Source organism: Marmota marmota, unplaced genomic scaffold (genome assembly GCF_001458135.2).
Source record: "Marmota marmota marmota unplaced genomic scaffold, marMar, whole genome shotgun sequence".
Taxonomy (NCBI): Eukaryota; Metazoa; Chordata; class Mammalia; order Rodentia; family Sciuridae; genus Marmota; species Marmota marmota.
This window is the reverse complement of record NW_026000037.1, coordinates 14808708-14827117: the sequence shown is the minus strand read 5'-3', so window position 1 is coordinate 14827117 and position 18410 is coordinate 14808708. Positions and strand designations below refer to the sequence as shown.

At 34.6% G+C, this 18410-nt stretch overlaps 1 protein-coding gene across 3 annotated transcripts in view; it reads right to left on the bottom strand.

Moving 5' to 3' along the window:
* The window catches only part of Naa15 (N-alpha-acetyltransferase 15, NatA auxiliary subunit), a 94869-nt gene that overhangs the window by 46478 nt on the left and 29981 nt on the right, over positions 1–18410 (bottom strand). For 2 of the 3 annotated variants that reach the window (XM_048812078.1, XM_015479050.2), the window contains exons 2-3: positions 2587–2671; positions 473–577 (exon numbers count right to left, since the gene is read on the bottom strand). In XM_048812078.1, coding sequence (XP_048668035.1) covers positions 473–577; positions 2587–2671 — 190 coding nt within the window. Of the gene's footprint in view, positions 1–472; positions 578–1811; positions 1914–2586; positions 2672–18410 lie in introns of those variants that run through there. The other variant, XM_048812080.1, reaches the window with a different exon arrangement.

Here is an 18410-nt window from a genome sequence, read left to right as displayed (position 1 = left end):
ATGAGGATCTCAAATTCAAAACCAGCCTCAGCAACTTAGCAAGGCCCAGTTTCAAAAACAGAAAATAAAACAAAACTCAAAAAAAGCCAGGCCCAAAATGTTGCACACATATAATCCCAGCAGCTCAGGAGGATCACAAGATCAAAGCCAGCATTAGCTACTTAGCAAAGCCCCAACTAACTTAGTGAGACCCTGCTTCACAAATAAAAAAATAAATAAAAGGAGATGGGGGTGGGGATGTGGCTCAGTGGTTAAGTGCACCAAATTCAATTCCTAGTACCAAAAAAAAAAAAGGGCAAAAAAATCATGACAGGTCTGTTAAAATGTTCCCTGAATGAAGGCAGTTGCTATTAACTCAATTTCAGAGAGAAAAATCTCTTCTGGAATTGTATAGTAAGAAGAAACTAGACCAAACTGCTGCCTTAGCTCACAACACCCCATTTAGTCCTGAAATATATTTCAAAAAGGATACATACATGACTCTTCAAGTCATTTCTCAGACCTCTGCGAACCAATTCATAAGCTTCTTCCTTTTTTCCCAAGCAGTTCAACGTTAATCCTTTCATAGCCAGGGTTTCTATTTTTAATAACAAAAGGGGGGGAGTAAAAAATGTGAAAGAAATTAAACATTAGAAATAAAAATAGTCAGCAATAAAACATAATCATACCTCAAAAAAATGCTATGTTATGCTAACAATTAAAAAATTGAAGGAGATTACTGACACATTTCCAGAATTAAAATTTTAAATCCACAAACCAAATAAGCAAAGACTTCTAAATTAATTCTTGGAGACTCTCCTATAGTTTTCTTTCTTTCTTCTTTTTTTAAGATTAAAAACATACATAATGCATGTACATCTGACCAGAAAGATGACCTAGTAATTTATATACTGACAACATGTAATCACTCTTACTACTATTTGTTCTCAGGAGAATTCCATGGGATGACCTTTAAACTATGAAAAGCTATCTTAAAAATAGACTTTATTTCTATGAACCTAATTATGTAAAGGTTAAATTTACTCTTCTGATTAAAACATAAATACATAAGTTACCTACATTTCTGATTTTCATAAATTTCTTTTAAAATGATTTTTTTAGGATTACTAAATATATGAGTAAAAGATGTCCAAAACCTGCCATTTGCAGTCAACAGATTCAAAGAGAGAACTGTGGCAAGTATTACGTTTCCAGAATAGATTTCTAATTTTATACTGTATATCCTATGAAGTGTAAAGGTATAAAAAAATGTTAATTGTCGCATGCCTGTAATCCCAGAAGCTCAGGAAGCTGAGGCAGGAGGATCACAAGTTAAAGCCCGCCTCAGCAAAAAGTGAGGAGTTAAGCAAAAACAAAGCACTAAGCAAATCAGTGAGACCCTGTCTCTAAATAAAATATAAAATGGGGCTGGGTATGTGGCTCAGTGGCTGAGTGCCCCTGAGTCTAATCCCCAGTAATCCACCCCCCCGCCAAAAAAGTTAATTGTCATTTATTTACCTAATTTTAAGACAAAATTTACAATTTATAGAGAATTTAGTGAGAAATAAAAGATAAGGACTAAAGGTATAATCAAAAGGAAGATTCAACAAATACAGTTTTAAAATATTTTCACTGAAATTATGACACTTCACATGCACCTGATTTCAAAATATGTTAAAATACAGGGAGCTGCAGTTTAAAAATAATCAAACAGTGTGAGGGAAATTGTACTTTTAACAATGAAATATGGTACTTTTCTATAGTATCACTATGTTACTACTAAAATGGCCACATTACCAGTATGCATACTTTAAAAATGAATATAAAACAACCTGATATCCAGCTGACAAGGAAAAGGAGATGCATTTAGATACTTTTATCAGCATTGCTTTCCATCCAAACAACTGCAGTAAAAGTAAACACTGAAATGCAGTGAAGGAGAAAGTACAGTAAATGTAGGCAAGACTAAAGAGAGCTAACAGAGAATTATTATGCCCCTCCCCTCTTCAATACTAGCACACTACCAAATTCATCACTGATGAGCTTTCCAAGGTCTGCACTGGTCACATTTGCAAAAGCTTATTTTTCCTTTGCCTCCTCATAGCCACACACTTCTCCAGTTGCTCTACAAATATCTACTCATCTACTTTCATACTGGGAAACTAGTAAACCACCCCAACTTTATAGTAAATGTCTTAAACATGACTCACTTTTGAAAATCTAAGACACAATCTAAATATAAAAAAGATAGTTCATGAGTGAAGACCAAAAAGGTCACTTTCTGAATAAGCTTATTGATAAGGAATAAAATTTAGAACTTCATGAAAGTTCTAAAGTAAAATTTTCTTATAACATAATTTTACGTAAATAAGCAGATTGCCCTTTTGGTCCTTCTATCTTTCCTATATAACTAATATCAAATTAGGAATAAATCAGAATTCAAGTAGAATGTGCTATCCATTAAATTAAAAATTTAGTATTGAATTTTATTTTCTCACAGGAATGAAAAATAGGATTCATTTTCTCTGGAAAATAAAAGCAGCTGAATAAAAGAGCCCAATAAGAAGCTAGAAAGACACGCAGTAAAGACATAGTATTTGCTCTTACCTCCATGCTCTGCAAATTTGGGATTAGAGAGGATTTGTTTACAGAACTTCAATCCATTTCTATACTGTTTATGTTCATAACATCTCTGTCAAAAATAAATAAATAAATAATGTGAGTTTACCAAGAAATGCAAAATGCAAAACCTTTAAATTCAATTTTAAATTTTTAATTGTTAAGTGTATTAAATGTTATTTCCATATTCTTGTAAGTTCCACTAAAATGCCACTAAATATATAAAAACCTCAAATACAGAAAGTAAAAGTCGTTGAGACATAAAATAGATTCAAGTATCATAAGCTAACTCCAAAAAAAACCAAAAAATCTAACAACTGAGTGTCACAGAAAAGTGAAAATAATAAAAGATATAGGTATCATATTTTTAAACATTTTCTTTTTATAAAGAAATGAAGTCTTTTAAGCTTAAAGTGCTAAAGAAGTACATACAAAATATCTAGAATAAAAGACTCAAGCTATGGCATATAACAGTGACATTTCAAAGCCTTGGAATAAAAAGATACTAAAAGCTTTGGCAGGGGTGGGGCAACAAATAAGTCACATAAAAAGGGTATATAATCAGAATGACACTGAACTCTTTATTCCATTGTTGTACTCATTTTGGTGGTGCTAGGGACTGAACCGAGGGACTCAAACATGCAGAGCATGTATGCTGAGCCATACCCCTAGCTCTTTTATTTCACATAAATGAAATATTGTTAACAAACAAGAGAACAAATACACAGTCTTCAAAATCAGAATGAAAATTAAGTCTCAATAATCCCAATCACTCAGGAGGCTAAAGAGAGGAGGATCACAAATTCAAGGTCAAGTCTCAGCAATTTATTGAGGCCCTAAGCAACTTAGCAAGATCCTGCTTCATTTAAAAAAAAAAAAAAACTGGGCTCAATCCTCAATACCATATGGGGAAAGAAAAAAAAAAACACATCCCATACCCAGCCAAATTACTATTAATTAGATATATAAGTAAAATGACATTTTAAAGTATTTTCAGAAAGCTAAGCTTTCATCCTCATATACTCTTAAGAAGCTTTTTTCTTAAATAATTTTTTAGTTGTTGATGGACTTTTATTTTTCATTATTTGTATGTGCTGCTGAGAATCGAACCCAGTGCCTCACCCATGCTAAGCAAGCGTTGTACACTGAGCTACAACCCAGCCTGCCTTAAAAAGCTTTTAAAAAGGAATTCAAACAAAATTTAAAAAGACAAGACTAAGTACATAAGGACTCTAATACACAAATAAGAACTATAGCAACTTCAAATTGGATCAAGAAACTAAAAGATTCCCATAGGTTTCTACTAAGAGCAAAAATGCACCTGTTGTGCTTGATAACATGGAAAACTATTATAAGAACAAGACAAAAACATTCGGGAAAAATGAGCAACAAGTCTATACAAAATCAAGCAACTGACTAAATGGAAAGGTATTGACTCCAAGGAAAACAAACACTGGTATATAAAAGGATATGCAGGGGCAGGGGACGTGGCCTAGCATGTGTGAGGCACTGGGTTCGATTCTCAGCACCACATGTAAATATTAATAAAATAAAGATCCATCAATGTCTAAATTTTTTTTTTAAAAAAGGATATGCAGATTTAGTGAGATGTCTGACCTAATAGTGAACAATATATGCAATGTAAGTATTCAGTACTGGTTTATCAAAACTTTTGATGTAACTATGAAGGAGAAATGAGAAAAAAGAAGTAGACAAATGTGTCAATGATTTTTATTAATCAATAGTAAATAAACATCTTTAGAGCTACATATCAAGAAATAATGATATTGGGCTGGGGCTATAGCTCAGTGGTAAAGAGCCTGCCTTGCGTGTGGTGAGGCACTGGCTTTGATTCTCAGAACCACATAAAAACTACAACTAAATATTAAAAAAAAAAAAGAAGAAGAAAGAAAGAAAGATAGAAGATATATATATTACTAAGCAACAAGGGGGAAAAAACAGAAAATAAAGAGCTTAAGTTGCTTGATTCTGGACTGGAAATGCAAGGGGGCAGAGGAAAATAAGGGAAATATTTTTCATCATAAACCTTTTACAGTTAATTTACACAGGTATCAAAATACGGTTTCAATGCCAGGCATGGTGGTGCACCCCTGTAATCCCAGCTTCTCAGGAAGCTAAACCAAAGGATCGCAAGTTCAAAATAAGCCTCAGCAATTCAGCAATGCTCTAAGGAACTTGGAGAGACACTGCCTCAAAATAAAAAGTAAAAAGGGGTAGTGATGCTCAGTGTTTAATAAACAACCCTCAGCTAAATCTCTAGTGCCAAAAAAAAAAAAAAAAAGTTTTTATAAAAATATTTTAAAGAATTCTATTTTTCAGGAAAAAAAATATGTATTTCAAAGATAACTGATGCCAGAATTCACCACTACAAATTTAAACAAATTTACTCATAACTTCTTGAACAATATACTCAAATCTGGGAGAGATAGTTAATGCAAGTATAAAATAGAAAATACACAGAAACAAAACAGTGAAAATGTGAACTTTTACATTCAGCATGAAGAAATCATTGATTATACTCATGCTACAGCAAACTAGAGTGAGATGTATTCACTATCTCTACTTTGATATTTTGCATCTCAAACCTAATTACAACACAACTAGTTTTCTTCCCTAAAAGGTATTCTTTTTATTAAGTCTTTGCCATCTCAGTAGATGCCTTCACCTCAATTCACTCATCTAGCTGGTTAAGCAAAACTAAATAAATATCTTTGGTATTTCTCCTTCCCTCATATTTCTGTTCTCTAGTAAGAACTGTCATCTCCAGCTTCTGTGCAATAGCTTCCTAACCAGTGTGCATATTTTCTCTGCTCTCCAACATTCTAGGAGATGAGAAGAGGGAACGACAGCAGGAGTAACTTGGGAGCTATCACTAATCACAAGTGGTCAAAAAAAAAAAAAAAGATATATAAGACCAATAAACAATATTTAGGATTCCTCTCTATTTAATAGCAGAAAGCCCAAGAACAATTTGCTTTTCTTATAATAATAAAATGCATTGAAAGAAGCTGTGATAAAGACTAAGCTGATTAAAAGGTATTTTTTTTAGTTTTTCCTATTTCTGAAAACTACATATGTACAAAGAGCCTAAGTGTTATTGTGCATAAAACCACCATTAATGTATGAAAAATTATTTCCCTAAAAACATAGAAAGCTTTCTAAGATCTAGAACAAGATAAAATGGCCATTTTCACCACTTCTATTTAACACATACTAGAAGTTCTAGCCAGAGCAAATAGGCAAACAAAATTGGAAAAGAATAAGTCAAATTGTCATGGTTTACAGATAACAAAATCTTACATGAAGAAAACTCCCAAGGGCACCAAATAACTTTTAGAACTAATAAATTCAACAAACTTACAGGATACAAAATCAATGCACAAAAATCAGTACTGCTATATGCCAATAGCCAATGGTCTGAAATAGAAATCAAGCAAATCCACTTATAATAGTTACCAAAAATAATAATACATTTAACCAAAGAAGTGAAAGATCTCTACAATGAAACACTGATGAAAGAAAGTAAAGCAGACACCAAAAAATGGAATACCTGATGTTCATAAATTGGAATAAATAATGTTAAAATGTCCATATTTGGTCTGGGGTTGTGGCTCAGCGGTAGAGCACTCGCCTAGCACATGCGAGACCCTGGGTTCGATCCTCAGCACCACATAAAAATAAATAAGTGAAATAAAGGTATTTTGTGCAACTATAACTAAAAAATAAACATTAAAAAAAATCCATATTTGAGGCAGGAAGATCACAAGTTCTCAGCAAAAGCGAGATGCTAAGAAACTCAGTGAGACCCTGTCTTTAAATAAAATACAAAATAGGGCTGGGGATGTGGCTCAGTGGTCAAGTGCCCTTGAGTTCAATATCCAGTACCAAACCAAAAATATATATGTATTATATATATAACAGTCTTCAAAGAACTAGAAGAAAAAAAACAATCCTGAAATTTGTATGGAACCATGAAAAACCCTGAATAGCCAAAGCAATCTTAAGCAAAATTAACACAGGAGGAGGCATTAACATTGCCTGACTTCAAAATATACTACAAAACTAAAATAAAACAATTTGGCATTGGCATATAAACAGACACAGACCAATGAAACAGGATACAGAGCCTAGATATTAACACACATATCTACAAATAATTTTCAACAAAGATACTAAGGATATATAGTGGAGAAAGGATGGTCATCTCCATAAATGGAGCTGGAAAAACAGGATATACACATGCAGAAAAAGTAGACCCATATCTGTCACCAGATTCAAAAAGCAACTCAAAATGGGCTGAAGACTTATGAAGCCTCTAGAAGAAAACAGAAAATGCTTCAAGGCATTTGAATGGGCAAGGATTTTTTGGCAACACCAAAAGCACAGGAAACAAAAACAAAAGTAGATACATGAGGTTGCTTCAAACGAAAAATCTTCTGCACAGTAAAGGAAACAAGAGCATGAAGGACAACCTACAGAATGGGATAAAATATCTGAAAATTATACATCTGACATGAGCTAACATCCGGAATATGTAAGGAACTCCAACAACTCAATAGGAAGAAGAAGAAAAAAAAAATTATCTCATTAAAAAACGGTCACCTTGGGCTAGGGTTGTGGCTCAGTGGTAGCGCGTTTGCCTAGGATGTGTGACGCACTGGGTTCAATTTTCAGCACCACATACAAATAAATAAAAGGTCCATCAACTACTAAAAAATATTTAAAAAAAAAAAAAAAAAAAAAAAAGGTCACCAGGGCTGGGGTTGTGGCTCAGTGGTAGAGGGCTAACCTAACATGCATGAGGCACTGCATAAAAATAAAGTTATTGCGTCCACCTAAAACTAAAAACTAAATATTTTTTAAAAAACGGTCATCGGACATTTCTCAAAAGACATTTAAAAAAAAAAAAAGCCATACAAATGGCCAACAGGTACATGAAAAAATGCTCAACATCACTAATCATCGGGGAAACGCAAATCAAGACCACAATGATATATCACCTCACTCCAGTAAGAATGGTTCTGATCAAATAAAGTAAATATAACAAATGCTGGGAAAGATGTAGAGAAAAGGGAATCCTCACCCACTGCTAATGGAAATGTAAATAAGTATAGCATTATGGAAAATAGTATGAGGTTCCTTAAAATATTAAAAAATAGAACTGCCAAATGACACAGAAATCCACTCCCAACAGAAATGAAAGCAGTGTATAAACAGATACATGCACTCCCAATGTTTAAAGCAGCACTATTCATAATAGCCAAGAAATGGGGGAAAAAAACTATCCATCAATTGATGAAGGTTAAATAAAATGTGGCACATATACACAATGGAACACTATTCAACCACAAAATAGATTAATGTTGGTCCTTTGTGAAAACATGGTTGCAACTGGAGATTACTACATTAAGTGAAATAAACCAGGCAAAGAAAGACAAGTGCTACTTGATCTTACTTGTATGTGGAATATAAAAAAGTTGATCTCATAGAAGGTGAGAGTAAGTAGAATGGTGGCTACCAGAGGCTGGGACAAGCAGAAGTAAAGCAGGGTGGGAAGAGGCTGATCAACTGGAATTAAGTTATATTTTTTTGGAAGGAAGAAAGTTCTGGTATGTTACTGCACAGTAGGTAGACTATAGATAATAATATACTATATATTAGAAAACCTAGAAGGATTTTGAATGTTCTCAGCAAAAATAATGTCTGAAACAGATCTGCTTAACAGGATTTGAACATAATACAATGTATACATGCATTGAAACATCACACAGTGCCCCATAAATATGGATGATTTTTATGCTTTTATGTGTCAGTTAAAAAACAAATTTACTTTAAATTTTGAAAAATTTTGAAAATTAAAAATAGATGACTTCCATATTAGGCATGATGGAGTGAAGGTGAACTTGCCTTTCCAACATAAACAAAACTGGATCAAGGATAAAATAGGCAACACAAGATAGTGAACCAAGAGCGAAAGAAACATGAGCAGCTCTTAAAACACCACTTCTTTACACCTGTAGGCACTTTCCACATTACAGCACAGGAAGAAAGATCCCAACAGAGCATACTAGTCCACAGGGTTAAGAGAAACAGATTAATGTTCAAAATGACAGAGGTACTCTGCAAAGAAGAGTACTGAAAATGATGGATCGATCCAGAAATCTGCACAGGATGTCAGGCATTTTTAGGATAAAACTTCACAAAGCTAAAGAATGACCAGAAAGCAGTCAATGGTGCTGAGAGTTCCAACTAGCCAGAATGGAGTGTCAAAGACTAACTGCAGAATTCAACAAACATTGCAAAAAGGCCACACCTAGGTAGTGAACACAAAATAGCCCTGGAGTAGTTTTCACTTAACATGGACAGTGTGACTTTTTATTTTTGTAGAGCTGAACTTCAGGATTTCATGGTCTGAATGGAAACCACCTATATTTGTTTACACTACCATATTTTCCAAAGGAATTTCATACTAACGTTATCACATAATCTTCATGATAGGGCTGGGGTTGTAGCTCAGTGGTAGAATGCTTGCCTAGCACGCGTGAGGCACCGAGTTCAATCCTCAGCACCATATAAAATAAATAGATAGATAGACAAATAAATAAACGAAAATAATCTTCATGATAATCCTGCAAATTAAGCACAAAAGGTTCAACCCTTATTGCATGGGAGTAAAATGTGGAAAACAAACAATTTACCCAAGATTACATACCTAGATAATGGCAAAACTTAAGACTACAACCTAGGTCTTCTGATCCTTGGTGGACAATTCTCTTTACCACATATAGAAACTGTATTAAATGTTATTGGCATAAAAGTTGTTAATGCCAGAATTTCCAGTCTTTTAAGAGATCTTCTCAACAAATTCAATCGTATTACCCTGTTTCTTTCCTTACTCAGTTTTCCATCAAGGGGATATAAAATCACCAAAAATTAACTGAGAAAAATAAACACAAGATTAACCAACTGGAAAACCCTCCCAAATAACTGAGTTTAAAACAAGAAAATTAAGCTGGGTGTGGTGTTGCACACCTGTAAACCCAGCTCAGGAGGCTGAGGCAGGAGGATCACAAGTTAAAAGCCAGCCTCAACCACTTAGTGAGGTCTTAAGCAATTTGGCAAGAACCTGTCTCAAAATTAAAAATAAGACAGACTTCAGAATGTGGCTCAGTGATTAAGCACCCCCAGGACTGAAGGGTTCAGTCCTCGGTTTAAAAAAAGAGGAAAGAAAAGAATCAGCTTGAAGGAGGCCCAGGGTTTGATACCCAGCACAGCAGAGAACAAAAAATCAGTATTCATTTAAGTAAATAGATCTCAATCTCTTTTTTTCCCCCCCTGAAAGCACTACTTCTATAAAAGTACTTGTTACAAATGATAGCAGTCTTCCCATAAAGGAAAAAGTATCAATATTCAATGCATGGCTAATCCTATATTTCCTGATGACAAAATCCAGCCAAAAAACTAGGGCTAGGGGCTGGGATTGTGGCTCAGCGATATCGCGCTCGCCTAGCACGGGCGGGACCCGGGTTCGATCCTCAGCACCACATAAAAAAATAAAGGCATTGTGCTGTGTCCATCTACACCTGAAAAATAAATATATATTAAAAAAAAAAAAAAAACAACTAGGGCTAGGGTTGTGGCTCAAGTGGTAGAGCACTCACCTAGTATGCATGAAGCACTGGGTTCAATACTCAGCACCACATAAATAAAATAAAATAAAGGTATTGTGTCCACCTACAACAAAAAGATATATATTTTAATTTTTTTTTAGTTTTATATTTTAGTTGTTGATAGACCCTTTATTTTATTTATTTATATGGGGTGCTGAGAATTGAACCCAGTGCCTCACACATCCCAGGCAAGTGTGCTACCGCTGAGCCACAGCCCCAGCCCAAGATATATATTTTAAAATTAAATTTAAAAATACAGGAAACTATGCATCATATCTTACTCAACAGTTTCTCTTTCGCCACAAAGGTATATAAACCAGGCATGGTGGCACACACCTGTAATCCCAGTAACACTGGAGGATCACAAGTTTGAGCCCAGCCTGGGCAATTAAGCAAGACCCTATCTCAAAATTTAAAAAATATAAAGGGTCAGGGACATAGCCCAGAGGTATGCCCAAAACAAACAAAAGAACCAGATGTACTCAGCTTTAACAAGTTTTATATAATTAAAATATAATGTATAAAGTCCAGATTATAATAGAAAATAAATGTTGATTTTTAAAAATCCTCAACAAAATGGCAAACCAAATTCAGTAACAAATTAAAAGGATTACACACCATGACCAAGGAGAATCTATTCCTGAAATGCAAGGATTGTTCATCATGTGATAATGGATCAATGTAATCTAATATATTACATTAGTAGAGACAGAAAAAAGCACTTTATCATCTCAATTTGTACACACACAAGTGTGTAACAAAATTCAACAACCTTTCAAGATTAAAAACACTCAACAAACTAGGAATAGAAGGAAGCTACCTCAACATAATAAAAAACATACATATATGAAGAACCCACAGGAAACATCAAAATCCATTTTGAAGAAATGAAAGCTTTTCCTTTAACATCAGGAACAAGAATTCTTACTTTCATCACTTCTGTTCAACATAGTACTAAAACTTCTAGCCAGAGCAATTAAACAAGAAAAGGAAAAGGCATTCAAATTGGAAAGAAATAAAATTTATCTTCAAACGGCAATAATTTTACATCTACAAAATCCTAAAAAACTTCACCAAAAAAAAATCTGTTGGAACTAATAGAGGAATTCAACAAAGTAGAAAAATATATAAAGATCAACACAGAAGTTTTATTTCTATACACTAACAACAAGCAATCCAAAAAAGGAAATCTAGAAAAGTATTTCATTTACAGTCATATATAAAGGAATAAAACACTGGGAATTAACCAAGGAAGCAAAAGCCTTGTACAAAAAATTACAAAAACATTTCAGGAAGAATTAAAGACATACCAAGTTCATGGATTGAAAGACAATATCAACACTATCCAAAGTAACCTATAAATTTAATGCCCTCCTACTGAAATTCCAATTTTTTTTGGCATACAGAAAACACACACACACACACACACACTCACACACAGAAATTCACATGGAGTATGAGAGGAGCATAATAATTCTCAAGCAGCAAAATAATTCTCGGGGGAGGGGAAAAGTTGAAGGACTCACACTTCCTAATTTCAAAACTTAACCACAAAACTAAAGTAATGAAAACAGATAAATGGAAGACCAATCGAGAAATAAGTTCTCCCACATTTGCTCAAGTGATTTTCAGCAAGGATACCAAAGCCATTCAATGGGGGAAAGGAGAGTGTCAATAAATAGTGCTAAGAATCTAGATATCTGCATGTGAAAGAATGCAGCTGCATTCTTACCTAACATCATATATAAAAATTGATTCAAAATGGATCCATGACCTAAATGTAAGACCTAAAATTATAATACTCATAGGAGAAAACAAAGCAAAAGCTTCACAACATTGGATTTGGCAATTATTTCTTGGATCCAACTCCAACAGCACAATCAATAGATTTTTTTTTTCCTTGTGGTATTGGAGATAGAACCTACAGGCATCCTAACACTGAGCATCATTCCCCCACCCCCTTTTAAATTTTTATTTTGAGACAGAGTCTCAGTAAGTTTTCCAGGCTAGCCTTCAACTTGCAATCATCTCACCTCAGTTTCCCGAATGTCTGGGATTATAGATGAGCACCACTGTGTTCATCTTAGCAATAGACAAATTTTTGACTTTGCAAAAATTTTTAAACTTTGTACATCAAAAGATAGAATCAACAGTAAAAAGGCAATCGAGCAAATGGGAAAAATATATGTAAATCATATATCTAAGAAGGAATTAATATTTAGAATAAAGGATATCTCCAAAAAATACACAAATGACCATCAGCACATGAAAAGATGATCAACATTACCAATCATTAGGGAAATGTGAATTAAAACTGAGATAAAACCCCTTACCAGTTTCTCAAAATATTCAATAAAGAATCTTGTGATTTATAAATTGCATTCTGGGTATAGATTCAACATAATTGAAAGCAGGATCTCAAATAGAGGCTTACACACCCATGTTCACAAAAGCATTACTTAGAATCCCTAAAATATGGAAGCAACCCCAAGTTACTCAAGGTTAGAAAGTAAGGAAATTCTTCAATATTCTATGACATGGATGAAACTTGAGGACATTATTCAAAGTGAAATATGCCAGGCACAAAGCAGTCAAACTCAGAGAAAAAAAGTATAATGGTGGTTGCCAGCAGCTGGGGATTGAGGGAATGAAGAGTTACAATTCAATGTGTACAAAGCTTTCATTATGCAAAATGAAAGAGTTCTGGAGATGTATGGTGCTCATGGTTGCACAACAATATGAATATACTTAATATCACTGAAATGTACACTTAAAATGATGAAGACAATGAAAAAAATATATTTATTTGCTTATTTTCTTAAATCCCATTTCATACTACCACTGGAGTTTATTCCACAGAACTATATGGGAAGACAAGTATTACAAGATTCTTAATGCTGTAACCAAACTACTAGGCTTAAACTAAGTTTTCTGAGAACTTACTTTACCTTTTATTCTCGAGAAAGAAAAATAGAAAATACTTCATATTTGAGCAAATCTTTCACATACAATTATTTAACACAGGTATTGTGAAATGACAGTAATCAAGCAAATTTAATTCTCTACAATAGAATCACTGCATTAAATAGAAATACAAGTCTATATTTCCTTAATCTGAAGCTCTTTTGTTTGAGGAGTTCTTGAAATTTCAGAACTATGAATAAAGAGTTCCGTTGGTATGGAATGAATGCCACAGTACTCTATTTTTCCTCCTGCCTATAACATGATCATATGTTATCATATGTTATCAAAGTTAAACAATAGTTTTAAAAATACTAGAGCACTACAGGCTGTACTATTTTCACTCTAGTATCTTTGACCAGTAATTAAAAATTATGTTACCACTGTGTTAAGAAACAATGAAGCAAAACAGGATATAATTAAAACAGACTTTTTCTAATAGACAATAACATCCCATGTGCAAAATTCTGAAAGCATACACTTGGAGACTTTTGCTTCCAAATGTATAGGAAAAATTGACACCAAATCAGGTTCTTGCAAAGCATAAAACTGGAAAGTACATATATAAATAACTGTTTTCAGCTGCTGGACAAAAGCCAACACAGGAAAGTGGTCTCAGAAAGGAAAAAAAAAAAAAAACCAAAAACATCCCTGATTCTACCTATAGGCATTTTCCAGACTGCAGAATAGAGAGGGAAAACCCAAATAGCTCCATCAGTCTCACTAATGTAAAGACATATCACAATGAGAAACTGCTGGAATAGGTAGAATGTATGGAACAGGGTACCAGAAACAACTACACAGAAATGAAGCTTCAGAAATCTGCATAGCAGCTGGGTGTGGTAGTGTACACCTATAATCCCACAAACTCAGGAGGGTTGATGCAGGAAGATAAAAAGTTCAAGGCCAGCCTCAGGAACTTATAGTCAGACCCTGAGCAACTTAGTGAGACCCTGTCTCAAAAAATAAAAAATAAAAAGGGCTGGGAATGTGGCTCAGTGGTCAAGTAAGTCTGAATTCAATTCCTGGGAAAGAAAGGAAGGAAGGAAGGAAATAAATGAATAAATCTGCATAGCAATCTTTGTTAAATATTAAGCTGGACAGATACACAGCAAGAGTCCACTGAAGCCAGGCAAAGAACAGTCACCAGTCCCAGGAGTCCAACTATGGTGCTTATACATGAGCAGCAGACATGTGAGTTCCAACAACCAGCTAGGCGACTTCAATGAAACAGTACTGAATTCAGCAAAAACTCAAAGCCCACTCCTTAGAAGTAAAGCTACGCTAGACAAACCTTTATTAAAGCTTAAAAATAAGTCTTGAAAAGAAACAAGCTGATGCACAAATTAACTGCCTGTGGAAACCAAACTATTAAAAAGATAACAGGATCCAAACACTCAATATTCAAGTGTCCATAAGATCCAAAATTATGGGGGTGGGGATTACTAGAAACATGTATAAGCAGGAAATGGTGATCCCTAATATATCCGGTTGCAAAATTAATCAATGGAAACAGACTCAGAAATAACAATGACAGAAGCAACAAAAACTTGAAAACATTTTAGATATGGCATTAAGATTACATGGTGATGAGCTGAGGTTGTGGCTCAGCAGTAGAGCCTAGCATGTGTGAGGCCCTAGATTCGATCCTCAGCACTACATATAAATAAAGGTATCGTGTCCAACAACAACTAAGAAAAATAAGTATTTTTTAAAGATTACATGTTGATTTTCTTTAATATTAAATACAGCTTTCCATCATTTTATTTCAGCTAATACCAAAAAAAAAAAAAAAAAAGTATTTCCCTGAAACTGTTTAAAAGAAATGCAGTATCAAATCAAGATAAATGATAAAAATTCAGCTTGGTTGAAATGATGCCTAGGATTTCTTCAACATAATCAAGGGAGGTAGGGGTCACAGACAGAAAAGAGAATGAACCAAAAATTGGTAACTGTCAATGTAAGGAGATATGATCATTATATTATTCTCTACTTTTTTTTTTGTTTGAAATTGTCCATAAGTAAAATGTTAGAAAGAAAATTAGTCATAAGGTTGGGGGTGTAGTTCAGCAGTAGAGAGTGTACTTGTTGTGAGAGAGATCCTGGGTTCCATTCCTAGCATGAAAAGGAAAGGAAAGGAAGAGAAAACTAGCCTTGGGTATGACAAAATCAAATTAAGATTTATTAACTCTAGAAGCCTGGCTGTCTCTTAGTGTAGGCCCCATAGAGGCAGAAAGATATAAAGACAGCATACACAGCTTAAGAATCTAGAGCTGTAGCTATTTAACATTTAAATAAATTAAATAGCATTTGAAACTCCTCAGTAAAGATCCTCAGTCTACTACCCACATATCAGGTGTTCATATGTGACTAGTAGCAACTGTACTATAAGCCAGATATAGAAATTTCAATCATCACAAAAATTCTAATGGGCAATATTGTCTAGAGTTTAAATCTTAGCAACTATTTCATAAACAGCTTTATAGCACTGGCCTAACATATTAGAATCTCAATTGTGTCTGTAAAATGTGGACATTAACAACCTTGCATGGGTTGGTCAAGATTTAAATGCAAATGTACATAAAAAACCCGAGTAAGCACGCAGTAAAAATATTTAAATAAAGCACTATATTATTAACTAAAGCTTATAACTTTAGACCCAACCAGCTTCAATGATTAGAGAGAAATCTGAAGCAGAAACTAAATTAAAACAGAAGAGAACAAGAGCTGATGGTAATGTTCTATATCTCAAAATGAAAGCAGTTGCACAGATGTATGCATTTGTTACAAATGCTAGGACATATACCCATACCCATGAGATTAACTAAAATAATTTCTACAGACCAAAAGGNTTGAATTGGACAAACCTAACAGGCACGGTCCCTAGCCAGATTGCTTGTTACTTAAACAGAAGGGGGGAGATGCTAAGAGCCAAGTATATGATGCATGGCATTTTTGGTCGAAAGGTGACGCCAGCTAGCCATTGAGATGATATGATTATGTTAAGATTTGCATTCATATGGATATTGGACTCCTGCTGTTCACCTAGGCCGGCTACGGGACTCCTGGAGAGTTCCCATTGGTTGGGGAAGTACAGTAGGAGGGAGTTCCGGGGGAGGAGCTCTCTCTGAGGTCCGGGAGGAGGCCGCGGGGGTGGAAAAAATCTTCCCGGGCGGTACCGGACATTGGCGGCAGTTTCAAAAAATAAACTTTGTTCCTGCTTGAGTGGCTCGTGATTTTGTGCCCAAAATTGAAGGGGAATTTAGGATTCCAGCTTATGAGCAGATTTCTGCAAAACTCAAGTATATTCATATGACTCAGTTAGCTATGAAATAGAACTTCATAATTATTTCAATGATAAATTTTCCCAATGGAGACTGGAGAATGATGAAATGGCCATAGGGGCACAGAAACAGAAATATACAGTTATTCAAAAAAAAAAAATAAGATTAAAAAAAAAAAAGAATATAGACGGGCTGGGGATATAGCTCAGTTGACAGAGTGCTTGCCTTGCATGCACAAACCCTGGGGTTCAATCCCTAGCACCACATGCACACATACAAAATTGGCAAATCTTACTGTATGTTAACTGTACCTCAATAAAATTGACATAAAAATTGCTGTAAATGAATACACATTTTAAAAAGAATATAGAAAACAGTTTAAATGTGTAAGAATTTAAAAAATATTTCCATTAGCTGGGGTTGTGGCTCAGTGGTAGAGCACTCGCCTAGCACNGGGGGGGGGGGGGGGGACAGGGCTGCGGTTGTAAGCACTGGGTTCGATCCTCAGCACCACATATAAATAAATAAGTAAATGAAACTCATCAAGTAAAAATAACTGTAAAGTTATTTTAACATGGAAAAGGGGAAAGTAGAATAAGGTCATTCATTGCCCCACACATAAAAAAATGAGACTCAACAGCTTCAATTAAAGCATACACGGGGCACTGTGGCAAAGGCCTATAATCTAGCAACTCTGGAGGCTGAGAGAGGAGGGTCGCCAAGTTTTGTGGCCAGCCTCAGCAACTTAGCAAGATGCTGCCTCAAAATAAAAAGGGCTGGAGATGTAGCTCAGAAGTAAAATACCCCTGGTTTAAATCCCTAGCACTATTAAAAAAATTTTTAAAGAAGAAAAAAAGAAACTGACAAACCAAAAGCAAAAGCCTAAATAAGAAAAAAGAGGGAGGAACACCCCTGGGTTTGTTTTCCAAAGAAAAGTATTTCAAGAAACAAAGCTTAAACCTCCTTCCTTAGGTGTGTTACAAAGCTGTTCAAAAAGTAACTCAGTAAGGCTTGTGAATGGAAATATGTATTGCCCAAGTCAACATTCTGCTTTAAACAATAATAAATGCAGATAAGTTTTTAAAAAAAAGAAAGAAAAAAAGACTTAAGATTGTTAATTTTTAAGGCATAAATATAAAGATAACTAAAATGTAGGCTGAGGGTATAGCTCAACAGTAGTGAGTGTGAGGCCCCGAGTTTAATTCCCAGGGGGTGGGGGAAATATATTTTTTCCATATCAAAAAATAACAAAAATAGAGCAAATAGAAATATCAGATAACAAGACACAACCTTAAGGGCTGGGGTTGTGGCTCAGGAGTAGAACGCTCATCTGACATGTGAGAGGTCCCGAGTTCAATCCTTAGCACCACATAAAAATAAATAAATAAAATAAAGGTATTGTGTCCAACTACAACTAAAAAATAAATATTTTTCAAAAAGATGCACAGTTAAATATAAGATCAATTCACTGAAAAAGTTGAAATTCACAATAATATACTAAAAGTACCATTTACCAGGTATTTTCATTACTTTAAAAATGTATTGTTTCTGGGCCAGGATTGTGGCTCAGTGGTAGTGTGTATGCCTAGCATACGTGAGGCACTGGGATCAATCCCCGGCACCACATAAAAATAAACAAATAAAAGTATTTTGTCCATGTATAACTAAAACAAAAAATTTTTTAAAAGTATTGTTTCCCTACCCTATCCCCCCACTTAATAACTGGTCTTAAAGAGAATAAATGATAACCAAGAGCAGTGGCACACATCTGTATTCCCAGCAATTCAGGAAACTGAATCAGGAGGGTAGAAAGTTGGAGACAATCCAGGCAACTTAGCAAGACCCTGTCACAAATTTCAAAGGGGGGGGGGGCAGG